This window comes from Dunckerocampus dactyliophorus, chromosome 10 (genome assembly GCF_027744805.1).
Source record: "Dunckerocampus dactyliophorus isolate RoL2022-P2 chromosome 10, RoL_Ddac_1.1, whole genome shotgun sequence".
NCBI classification, from domain to species: domain Eukaryota; kingdom Metazoa; phylum Chordata; class Actinopteri; order Syngnathiformes; family Syngnathidae; genus Dunckerocampus; species Dunckerocampus dactyliophorus.
This window is the reverse complement of record NC_072828.1, coordinates 4194285-4206568: the sequence shown is the minus strand read 5'-3', so window position 1 is coordinate 4206568 and position 12284 is coordinate 4194285. Positions and strand designations below refer to the sequence as shown.

At 37.6% G+C, this 12284-nt stretch overlaps 1 protein-coding gene across 11 annotated transcripts in view; it reads right to left on the bottom strand.

The window, feature by feature from the left end:
• The window catches only part of reps2 (RALBP1 associated Eps domain containing 2), an 82639-nt gene that overhangs the window by 60066 nt on the left and 10289 nt on the right, over nt 1-12284 (bottom strand). For all 11 annotated transcript variants that reach the window (XR_008572679.1, XR_008572678.1, XM_054789440.1 and 8 more), the window contains 4 exons: nt 10075-10181; nt 8025-8127; nt 4208-4263; nt 3979-4108 (listed from right to left, as the gene is read on the bottom strand). Coding sequence is in view for 9 of the 11 variants with exons in the window: in XM_054789440.1 (XP_054645415.1) it covers nt 3979-4108; nt 4208-4263; nt 8025-8127; nt 10075-10181 (396 nt within the window). In the remaining 2 variants the exon portion in view is untranslated. The remainder of the gene's footprint in view (nt 1-3978; nt 4109-4207; nt 4264-8024; nt 8128-10074; nt 10182-12284) is intronic.

The following is a 12284-nucleotide window of genomic DNA, read 5'->3' as shown; positions in this document are numbered from 1 at the left end:
CAACACCACCAGTGATCAGGTCGATGACTGTAGTGTCATCCGCAAATTTAATGATGCTGGTGTTGTTGTGGGAGGCCACGCAATCGTAGGTGAAGAGCGTGTAGAGGAGCGGACCCAGCACACACCCCTATGGGGTCCCAGTGCTCACAATTCTTGAGCTGGATGTGCGATTGTGGACTCTGACTGATTGGGGCCTGCCTGTTAGGAAGTTAAACACCCAGTTACAGAGGGAGGGAGACAGGCCAAGTGTGAAGAGCTTATCTGTGAGTTTGTGGGGGCTGACTGTGTTAAATGCAGAGCTATAGTCTATAAATAGCATTCTGACATATGTGTCCTGGCCCTGGAGGTGAGAAAGGGCTGTGTGGATGGCAGTGTTGACTGCATCATCAGTGGACCGGTTCTGGCGGTATGCAAACTGTAGAGGGTCCACAGTGGCCGGGATGCTCTTTTTGATGTGGGTCATGACTATTCTTTCAAAGCACTTCATAACAATAGGAGTGAGTAATATAGGGCGATAGTCATTCAAGCAGGTCACGTTGCTCTTCTTGGGTACGGGCACTATGATGGTGGACTTAAAGCAGGTCGGTACAGATGCTTGTGCAAGCGACAGGTTAAATATGTCAGCAAGCACATCAGCTAGCTCTGATGAGCAAACCCGAAGTGCACGGCCTGAGATGTTGTCTGGGCCTGCTGCTTTTCGTGGGTTTGTTTTGTTCAGAACCCTGCGCACATCAGCTGATGTCACCATGAGAGGTGAGTCCTGTGTGCTCCCCAAGTCCAGCCACCCTCTCTGCTCATCAGGAGTTTGGGTGTCAAAGCGGGCATAGAACTCATTCAGCTCATCAGGAAGTGTGGTTTGCCTGGATGTGGCTACGCTACTCCGGTGTCAATAGTCTGTGATGTGCTGGAGCCCCGCCCATATACGCCGAGGGTCTGAGGTGGAATAGTAGCCCTCCAGCTTCTGTCTGTACTGTCTTTTGGCCTCTCGTATGGACCTCCTCAGGTCATATCTGGCCTTTTTGTAGTCCTCAGCGGTCAGCCAGGTTTCTTTGAAGGTGAGCACACAGCATTCCCTGATCTCACGTTGAGCTGTAATCCTTGCTCTTAGTTCGTCCATCTTGTTTTCAAGAGAGCGGACGTTGGCTAGCAGCAGGCTTGGTAGCGGTGGCCTAGTCGGTCTAGCTTTTAGCCTAGCATGCAGGCCACCTCTCTTGCCTCGTTTCCGCCTCGGATGCTTTGCTCGCCGGGTATTCAGCTCACCAGGCCCGCAGGCTGCTGCGTTCTCCCGGCGCAGAAGAAAGCCAAAGTCTGAGAGGCTGAATGAAAGATCATGATGAACCCTGCCGATGTTCAAGAGTGTCTCTCTGTTGTAATGTACTGCGAGAGTGCGTTGAATGTCCAAAATGAACAATAAAATAGAAAAAAAACGGGAGAGTGAGACAGAGACGTCTGCCACGGAGGGCGCCAACTGGACATCATCTGGACTGATGGAACTAAAACTGAGTTATCTGGACATACCAAGGAGTGGGCAAACAGGGGAGTTGATGACGCTGTTTCACTCTGTACTCACTTCATTCTGCAACACCTTGACTGTAAGTCCACCTATGCCTGTGTCCTATTCATTGATTTTAGCTCAACCTTTAATACCATCCTGCCTATCAAACTGTATAATACTCTCCTGTCCATGGGTGCCAACCCCCCACTCTGTAACTGGCTGCTTAACTTCCTGTCTAACAGAACACAGTGTGTTATAATCCAAAACAATATTTTTATCAACCGGTGTTCAGTCCTGAACACCGGCGTTCAGGACTGAACACCGGCGCGCCACAAGGTTGTGTGTTATCACCCCTGTTATATACACCAACAACTGCATATCCAATTCTCCATCTGTCAAACTCCTAAAATTCGCAGACGACACCACAGTTATAGGCCTCAGACGCGACGAGGATGAAACATCATATCGCGTTAAGGTCAAACACCTAGTACAGTGGTCTGCAGCCAGCAATCTTACACTCAACATATCAAAAACCAAAGAACTCATAGTGGACTTCAGGAAAAAGGCAGGCCAGCACATCCCCATCTGCATTAATGATCAGGTAGTGGAGCGAGTTGACTCCTTTCGTTTTTTTAGGCACCACCATCCATCAGTTCCTGTCATGGAACCTTAACACCAGTCTCATCATTTCAAAAGCTCACCAAAGATTACACTTTCTCCGACAGCTGAGGAAATTTGGGGTCAGTCAAACAGGCATGATCCATTTCTACCGCGCCACAATAGAAAGCGTGCTCACCTTCTCCATCCTGGTCTGGTATGGAAATACCACCAACCAAGATAGGCAACAGCTGGAGAGGGTGGCACGCAGGGCCTCTAAAATCATTGGCCACAATCTTCCCACATTAGCCTCACACTACAACACCAGAATTGCCAGGAAAGCCAAGAACATCACCTCCGACCTCACTCACCCAGCACACCATCTATTCACACTCCTACCATCAGGTAGAAGGTACCGGAGCATCACATGCAAAACCACACGTTCTAGGGACAGCACCTACCCACAAGTCATCCGCCACTTGAATATTGCCGTAACACTTACTGGACTCCACCACCGACCTACTACCTCTTCTGCTAATTTTGCACGCTGTTACTCCAGCAGCCCTGTACAACCATGCACTTTTACCATTGCACTTTTTCAATGTTCGTACGCTTCTATTCCTGTCTTCTATGTGCTGTCTTTGACCCCTCCTTAGTTTTGTCTCTCGAGTTGTATTGTCAAACTGTGAGCACACCAAATACATTCCTAGCAACTGTATACCTATACTGTTGATATGGCTAATAAACTTGAAACTTGAAAAACACAGCATTCCAAGACAAACACTTGCTACCCACAGTAAAATTTGGTGGTGGTTCCATCATGCTGAGGGGCTGTGTGGCCACAGCTATTGGCGATCTTGTTAAAGTTGAAGGTCGCATGGACTCCAGTCTGTCATCAGATTCTTGCGAACAATGTTCAAAAATCAGTGACAAAGTTGAAGTTGTGCCGGGGCTAAATACTTCAACCACACAATGACCCTAAACACTGCTCAAATTCTACTAAGGCATTCATGTAGAGGAACAAGTACAAGGTTCTGGAACAGCCATCTCAGCCCCCAGACCTGAATATTATTGAAAATCTGTGGTGGAAATTAAAGCGGGCTGTACATGCTCAGCACACATCCCCTTCAACCAGAATCCAGACCCTCATTGGAAGCTATAGGAAGCGTTTAGAGGCTATTATTTCTGCAAAAGGAGGATCTACTAAATATTGATTTAATTTTTCTGTTGGGGTCCCCAAATTTATGCACTTTATGCACTTTTTATCCACAAGTAATTATTGCACACCTTCTGTAAGTCCTATAAACTTCATTTCACTTCTCATATATCACTGTGATCGTCTGCTATATGATATATTTAACTAAAATTGCTGATCTGAACATTTACAGTATAAAGGTAAATCTTGAAACTTATCAGGGGTGCCCAAACTTTTGCATATGACTGTAGAATGACTTTTTTTCTCTTAATATTTTGACTTTATTCTTGTAAAATGACAGCTGTTTTTGTTCCCATTTCTGCTGTTTTTTTTTAAATTTTCCAGCTATTTCAACCTTCTTCTTGTAAATTTGTTTCTTGTAATTATGACATTATTCCCATAATATTTTGACTTTATTCCCATACAAATTATTAATTTGTCCCCAACCTAATTTTCCAATAATTACAACTTTATTTGTTGATTTGTTGTTGACTTTAATAAAAATAACATTTTAAATTGATGTTATTTTCCCTCAAAATATTACGTTATCCTCTTTAAATTATGACTTTTTCTCATTAGATCGTAATTTCTCTCTTAATAGTTTGACTTTATTCTTGGAAATTATATTTTTAGAATGTGGTGCGGATCGCACTTTGGACACCTCTGATTTAGGGGTTGAAATAGTGCATACCCAAAATAAAAGCCCCCAAGTCGGGTTGAAGGCTTTGAAACTGATTGGTGTAATACTCCCGCTGTTCCTCTGTCATCCTCCAGGGGTCGTTGTCGTCTTCATCCATATGCTGATGGTCACTTGTTGTTGCCTGGAGATAGGAGAGTTACTTTATAATAAAATATATAGTTAGTATTATTACAAAAAATAATAGATAATAAAGGAATAAAACCCAGGTTCATGCATATACCTGTGCTGTGGTCCCATAGGGACTGGGAGAGGAGTGTTGCTGCTCCTTCTGCAGTACTGGCCAGGAAGAGACAAAATATCAATACTGTAAAACACACTCATATGTGAAATTTACCACCGTGTTATCCTGCAATGTGCTAATCATATGATTGCTCAACGTGTCCAGCTAGAAGACAATACCCGGACCAATAAGGGGCTAGCTCAATCATTCGATTGACTAATTTATTGATTAAAATGTGATTCCCAATACACTAGGTCCCCAACTTACGAACATCCGACTTGCGAACATTCGCGGATATGAACACAAGCCGACTGGTCTATATGTTATTTTATTTTGCCTTGTAGTCGCTCCATCAGTATTTATACTGCTACATGCTTGACCAGTAGAGGGTACTGTGACACTGCTAACAGGAGAGAAAGACGCTGGGGAGAGAAAGCTAAATTGTAGCTGTATGATACAACCCGGACAGAGCGTGTGATTAAAGTTTATGAAGAGTTAATAGACCTGCTTAATTCTACACCACCCACAGAACACTACCTCTTTTAGAAGAGTCTAACCACGACGACGATTTGTCCTTTTTTAATAACTCTTCCTCCTCCTCCACCACAACGACGTACTGTATGCTCGACCACTCTTCTTCAAAAGTAAATGACATTTATCATTACGTATTATTATATCATTTTTATTATTGTTGTTTTTCATTAATTATCCTCGTTTAATATTATTACTGCATCCAAACTCATATTTACATACATACGCATATACTGTATATGTATACACGTACATGTAGTACCTATATACAGTCAAACCTGTCTTAGCGGCCACCTTTATAGAACGGCCACCTGCCTATAGCGGCCACTGAAAAATCCCCCGCAGCTAATTTACATGTTATAGACCCTGTGTATAGCAGTCACCTGTCCAACGCGGCCAGCGGCCACCCATTTTGTCTCCCTTGGTCAATATCTGACCGCATATAGTGGCCAAATTACCGACTCAAGTAGAAGCTTCATGCACGAAAAAGTTTTGTTTTTCAAATCAATGAAGCCGTCGTGTGTAGACTTTAATTACTGAGTCCTAGCTCAGTCACAATCATTCACAAGATCCACACAAACTGTCAGTTCCACATAAAAAAGCCGTCTTCTTTTGAGCTTGCTATTTCCTGGTCAAACATGTAACTTTAAGAGCACCAAAACATTACCGCAAAGTAGGCTGGAAACAGGACGTGCTCCCAGCGACGCTACAATACAATACAATACTGCCTGCACGCTAAAACACTTTTTAAAACGCTTTTTAAAAAGGCAGCGGGAGCAAAACTGAGTTCGGTTGTACTTAATTGAAGCATTTTAGAATGTACTCACGTTATTTTTGATCATTCCTCATCCACAAATCCATCAAAGTCCTCATCTTCTGTATTCGACACAAAAAAAAGCCGTCTTTGCCATTCGCTACTACAGTGGAATTTTCAGCTCCGAACCGTAGTAAGGGCGACCTGACTCCAGCAAAGAAGGAAACTTCTCCTTTTGCTTCTGCCAACTTTATTTATTGAACGCGGCCATTTCCTGGTGTGAGACAATGTGCACTGGTCAATACTGTAATGCCGCTTGTTGTGGGGAAGGAGAGACTCACGTCGCCGATGCACTTTAATGGCTTTATTAACAGCGGAGAACACTGCAGGACTTTACATCCACGCCAACATAAACACACTTCCCAACTCTCTCGAAACTCACAGCTAGCACTGAGCCTGGCTCTCCTACTCGGGACGCCCACCATCACTTCCCGTCACTTCCCGATGAACTAAAGCTGTAATGACACTCTGCCGTATAAAAAGTAAAATATTAAAAACAAGCATAACAAAATACAATACTACCACAGCTTTGTTCTGTGGGTGGTGGAGATTAACAAGCCTAGTAATGCTGCACAACTTTTATCTGCAGTCCTACAGTGCCCTCTACTGGTCAACATTCTTTTTTTCTTTTTTTTTTTCCTCTACTGGTCAACATTCAAACTGGACGCCAACCTGTCTATAGAGGCCACCTGTCTATAGTGGCCACTTTCGCAGTCTCCCTCTAGTGGCCGCTATAGACAAGTTTGACTGTAATTGGTAATTTTACCTTTTCTCCGACTTAAGAACAATTCAACTTAAGAACGGTCGTCTGGAACCAATTGTGTTTGTAAGTTGGGGACCTAGTGTATAATAAATCCCTGCTGTTCACAAAAGCTACATTCAAAGACGCTCCACAAATGATGAAAAAACACAAATAATAGCACCAGTAAATAGCCCGTTTATGATACCTTAAATCAGAGGATTCAAACTCACGGAAACGTACTTTGTGGCTCGCTATCAACATTTGCGGTCTGTGCACCCTGGGGAAATGGTCGGGGTAGTTAGTGTTCCGTCCAGTAGCCCACTGGACAGAACAGTAACTACAATCACACCACAAAAACAACATTTTTTTTTGTTTGTTTAAATTACAATCTCCAAATGTTTTTTGTATCACTCCCCCTTCTTGTTTTGCATATTGTAGCTCTACTTAAAACCTCATTAAGATCCAAATGTGCAAAATGCAAATTCTAGCAATTTTTCAACTTGTCTTAAGATTTTGATCAGGAGTGTATTACAGCTTTTCCCCAACCTAATTTTCCAAAAATTCCAACTTTATTTGTTGTTTTGTTTGTTTTTCATAATATTACAAAGTCTAAAAAATAACATAGTTAAAATCTATGCTACAAAAATTCAATTTTTCCTCATAATATTATGACGTTATTCTGGTAAAATGATTACTTTACTTTTTCTTGATATTTACAACTTTTTTCTCTTAATATTTTGACTTCATACTCATATTTTTTTTTATTTCCGCTGGTGTTTTTTAAATTTCAGTTTTCTTGTTGTAAATTTTCTTCTCATAATATTTTGACATTATTCCCATATTACAACGTTTTGACCAACAAATTTTAAAAAAATGACAACTTCATTAATTTTGTTTGTTTCTCATATTACAACTTTACAAAAATAACATTTTTTCTTTACTATTTCACCCCATGCTACTAAAATGACAGTGTTTTTCCTCATCGTATTACGAGTTCATTCTCATAAAATTGTGATTTTTTTTTCTCATTATAATCCAACTTTTTTCTCTTAATATTTTGCCTTAATTCTAATAATTGACTTGACAACTGTTTTCATTTCTGTTGTTATTTTATTAAAATTGTTCAACTTTTTCAAATTTCTTCTTGTAGATTTTCTTCTTGGAATTCTGACAGTATTCCCATAATATTTTGGTTTTATTTTCGTGCAACTTTTTCTGCAAACAAATTTTCCAAAAATGAAAAATTATTTGCTGTTTTGTTTTTTTCATAATATTATGACTCTTTTACTCTACTCTTCTATTATTACTATTAACTTCACTCAATGCTCTTTTTTCCCCATTTTTGCTTTTTTTTCCCAAATTATTTCAACCTTCTTCTTAACAGTCATCGTCAATTTTCTTCTCATGATATTATGACTTTATTCCCAAAAAATGACATTATTTTTCCTCATAATATTAGAACGTTATACTCGTAAAATTACAACTACAGCTCTAGTCGAGAACTGTCCCATCTAGTCTGACTGTTGTGTGTCCCACCGAGTCTTTGAGCATGAACTGATGAAGCCCGTTCGGATGAGAGGCGAAACGTCTTCTAAGACAACCTGAACAGTCCAGTTCCCATCGATTGCATGCCCTGAGAATATAATCCTAAATGTGTGTGTTTTGCTTGTTAACACACCTGATGTGTAGATTTAGAATGGTGTGGATAGACAAAGTCAAATGTGCAGTACCTGTGTCGGCCATTTTCCTGTGTGCTGTATACTCAGAGGTGTGGTAGGCCGGCGGGGAGCGGGGTGGCGAGCTGCATGGCGATGGCGGTGGCGGCGACCATGACTCCATCCAAAAAAGGCAGAATAAGTTATTCTTGAGTCATGTTAGTCGACACCTCGACACTTGACACGTTCAATACTGTGGCTTCATTCGAACACGGTTTTTCTCACACATTCATTATCATGCTTTCGTGGTTGATTTTTTTTTTTTTTTTTACACCAACCCATGTAGATATGCCGTTTTTAATATTTTGTTTTTAGAAAAAAAACAGCCTTGGTGATAAAGTGTATTATTACTATTAACGTTTTTGCCTTAACACTTTCTTCTTCTTTTTCTTTTAAAAATATTTTAATACTTTCTTCTCATACATTTTTTCTTCTAATATTATGTCTTTATTCTCAAAATATTTTGACTTTATTACCATAATATTATAACTTTTACCCAACCATTTTTTTTCTGAAACTGCAACTGTATTTTGCTCGTTTCTCATATTATAACTTAAAAAAATAGAAAATTTTTTAGTCTTGAATGTTTCAACTTTATGCTATATGTTCTCTTACTACCATGACTTTATTCATCTAATATTATATAATATACTTTCTTCTCGTAAAAAATGTTTCCATTTTTGTTTGAGTCCATTTTTTTTTTGTTTTCTTGTATAAATGTATTTTTATAAAGTGCCACGAGCCAATAAAAAAACAACCACGGGCCGTAAGTGGCCCCCGGGACGCGCTTTGGACACCCCTGGGCCTAAAGTAATAATTTTCAAGCATAAAAATGTCTAAATGAAGTCAAATACAATTCAGAAGACGCATTCAAAGACGTTGTGTATGTTGTATTCTACACTGGTCACAAGGTGTCAGTAATGTGATAATCGTCACCACAGGAAGTACTGCACAGAAACAGGAAATAAAAAAGAAACTCTCCCAATGCTAACATGTGTGAGTCTATATTATGTCTTATATATCCTTGCATTATGTCTACTATATTGGGTAATAGGAGTGTAAAAGTGACAATAGGCTTGTAGTTCCAACTCCGTGCAGTCGTAGCTCTGCATCTGACCACACCTCATAATCAGCTGGTCTGACAGAGACGGAGCAGAAGTGATCAGTGCGGTCTATAAATGCTTTTTTATTGGCCCGTGGCACATTGGAAAAATACAATTTAACAAAAAAACAAACAAAAAATAATAATAATAATAATAATAATAAACAGCAGCAAAAATAGAAAAATCTGTACAAATTCGACAAGAATAAAGTCAAAATATTGTGGGAATAAAGTCATTATTACGATTATAGCATTTAAAAAAAGAAAGTTGAAACAGTTGGAAAATTTTAAAATAAAACAACAGCAGAAATGGAAAAAACATCATTTCGTCATTTTACGAAAAAAAAGTCAAAATATGAAGAGAAAAAAGTCCTATTCTAAGAAATTTTATAAGAATAAAATGAGATTAAAAAATTTAACTATTTTAGTAACATTGGGTGAAATATTAAAGAAAAAAAGTGCTATTTTTGTAAAGGCGTAATATTATGACAAATAAAAAAAACAGATGTAACTTTATAGGAATAAAGTCAAAATATTAAGAAAAGATTGTCGTAAGAGAATAATCTTGGAACATTATGAAGAAAAAAACATCATTTTAGTAGCATAGAATTTAAGTATAAAAGAAAAAATATGTCCATCCATCTTCTATACAGCTTGGATACTGTTGGATACTTTTTGGGGATCTCGCGTGAAAGCACGTATCACTCTTCTGCTAAAAGCACTCACAGGCGGCTCCGTCTTGCTTGTGACATAAAAAAAAAAGAAGCGGTGACAGAAGAAAGTTCATTTGTATTTCTAAACATATTTGTTTTCATGGGCTTTTTTTTTACTCACTTCCACAGCGTCCATGAAAATGACAGGCACACGCATCATGGTCAGTGATGCAAATTAGACGATGATGTAATCACCCCGTGTCTTTTTCAGACTTTTATAAAAAGGTAAAATTGGCATCAGATGGGATACCTTCTGCTCAGCACTGGAGTCCAAACCTTGGCACATTCTCACACCTTCCTCGGCGTATCCCACCTGCGCTTCCACTTGAATCCCGACAAATCTAGGCAGAGGTAGATCTACAACAGCGAGATGGACAAGTCAGCATCGTTCACTCTTTTTTTAATACGTTGATAAAAGTGACACATTGTAAAAATGACATTTAAAACACAAAACGGTAAAAATGGAAAAATCAGCAGTAATTTTACAAGAATCAAGTCTAAATATTAAGAAAAAAATGTTGTTGAAATAGTTGGAAAACTGAAAAACAACAACAGCAGAAAAAGCAAAAACATTTCACGAGAATAAGGTCAAAATATTAAGAAGAATAAAGTTGGATTCTTACAATTTTCTGAAAATAAACTCATATTATTATGAGTAAAAACAATTATAGTAGCATAGAGTTGAAATAGTAAAGAAAAAATAAGTTATTGTTTAGAAGTCGTAATATTATGAAAATCAAACAAAATAAAGATGTAATTTTTGGAAAATTAGGTTGCGAAAAAAGTAAAAATGTTACAAAAATTAAGTCAAAATATTGTGGGAATCATAATTATGAGAAGAAAATTTACAAGAATAAAGTTGAAATACTTGGACAATTAAAAAAAACAACAGCAGAAATGGAAAAGAACAGGTGTCAATTTTACGAGAGTCAAAATATTAAACAAAAAAGTCATAAACAAAAAAGTCATATTCTACCAATAAAAAAGTTGTAATTTTACTAGAACGAACTCATAATACTCTGAGGAAAAATAACGAGAGGAAAAATAAAATATATAATAATCATTTTAGTAGCGTAAGGTTGAAAAAATATGTATTTTTTTAAGTCATAATATTATGAAAAACAAAAAACAACGAATAAAGTAGGTATTTTTTGAAAAAGTTTAATGTTACAAGAATAAAGTCAAAATATGATGGGAATAAAGTCAGAATTACAACAAGAAAATTTACAAGACAAAAGTTGAAATAATTGTTAAATTAAAAAAAGACAAAGCAGAAATGAAAAAAAAATAGTGGTAATTTTACGGGACTAATGTCAAAATATTAAAAAAAAAGTCGGATTCCAACAAGAAAAAAATTTGCAATTTTCCGAGAATAAGGTCATAATGAGGAAAAATGTCATTTTAGTAGCATAGAATTGAAAAACAATTCAATGCAAGAAAAAATTTTATTGTTTACAAATCGTACTATTATGAAAAACAGACAAACAAAATAAAATTGTAATGTCTGGAAAATTTGGTCGGTGAAAAAGCTATAATGTTATGAAAACAAAGTCAAAATATTATGGGAATGAAGTCATAATTACGAAAATAAAATTAACATGATGAAAGTTGAAGTTGATGGAATGGAATGGAATAACATTATTTTAGGAGCATAAGGTTGAAGTATTAAAGGAAAAAATATATTATTTTTTAAAGTCGTAGTATTATGAAAAACAAACAAAACTATGAATAAAGTTGCAAAAGAAGACAGCTGTAATAGTTGGAAAAATAACACAAAAAAAGACAACAGCAGAAATGAAAATAACTGCTGTAATTTTACAAGAATAAAGTCAAAATATTAAGAGAAAAAAGTCTTATTCTAACAAGGAAAAAAGGGGCAATTTTACAAGAATAAACTCGTAAGTCATAAGATTATGAGAAACAAACAAAATAAAGTTGTCATTTTGGTAAAATTAGGATGTAAATTAAAAAAAAGATGTGCTATTGCTAATGGTGTAAAGATGTGATGTAACTTTTTAAAATTAACTGGTCACACTTTACAATAAAGTACACAAAAATACAGTCGTTACTGAGGAACTAATGCAGAACTAACGAAGAACTAATGACTAAGGCACATAAACTTAGCCTAGTTACTGAGGAACTAATGAAGAAGTAATGAGTAACTAATGTGTAGTGGTTAGGGTTAGGTAGGTTCCTTCCTCATTAACTACTGTAATTTTGTGTACCTTATTGTAAAGTGTTACCAATTAACTAAACCATTAGCATTCTTATGATTCTTCCCAGGCCCAAAACAAGAATTGTTGTTGTTGTTGTTGCTAACAACCAGCAATCTCAGGAACACTCTCAGCACACAGATGACTTTCTTCCAGCAAAGAGTTGACCGAGTGTTTGCTTCGTTACATGACTAAAGCTCTTTCCGTGCAACCTGCCTTGCCTGCCAGATTGCGCAGAATCCCGGCA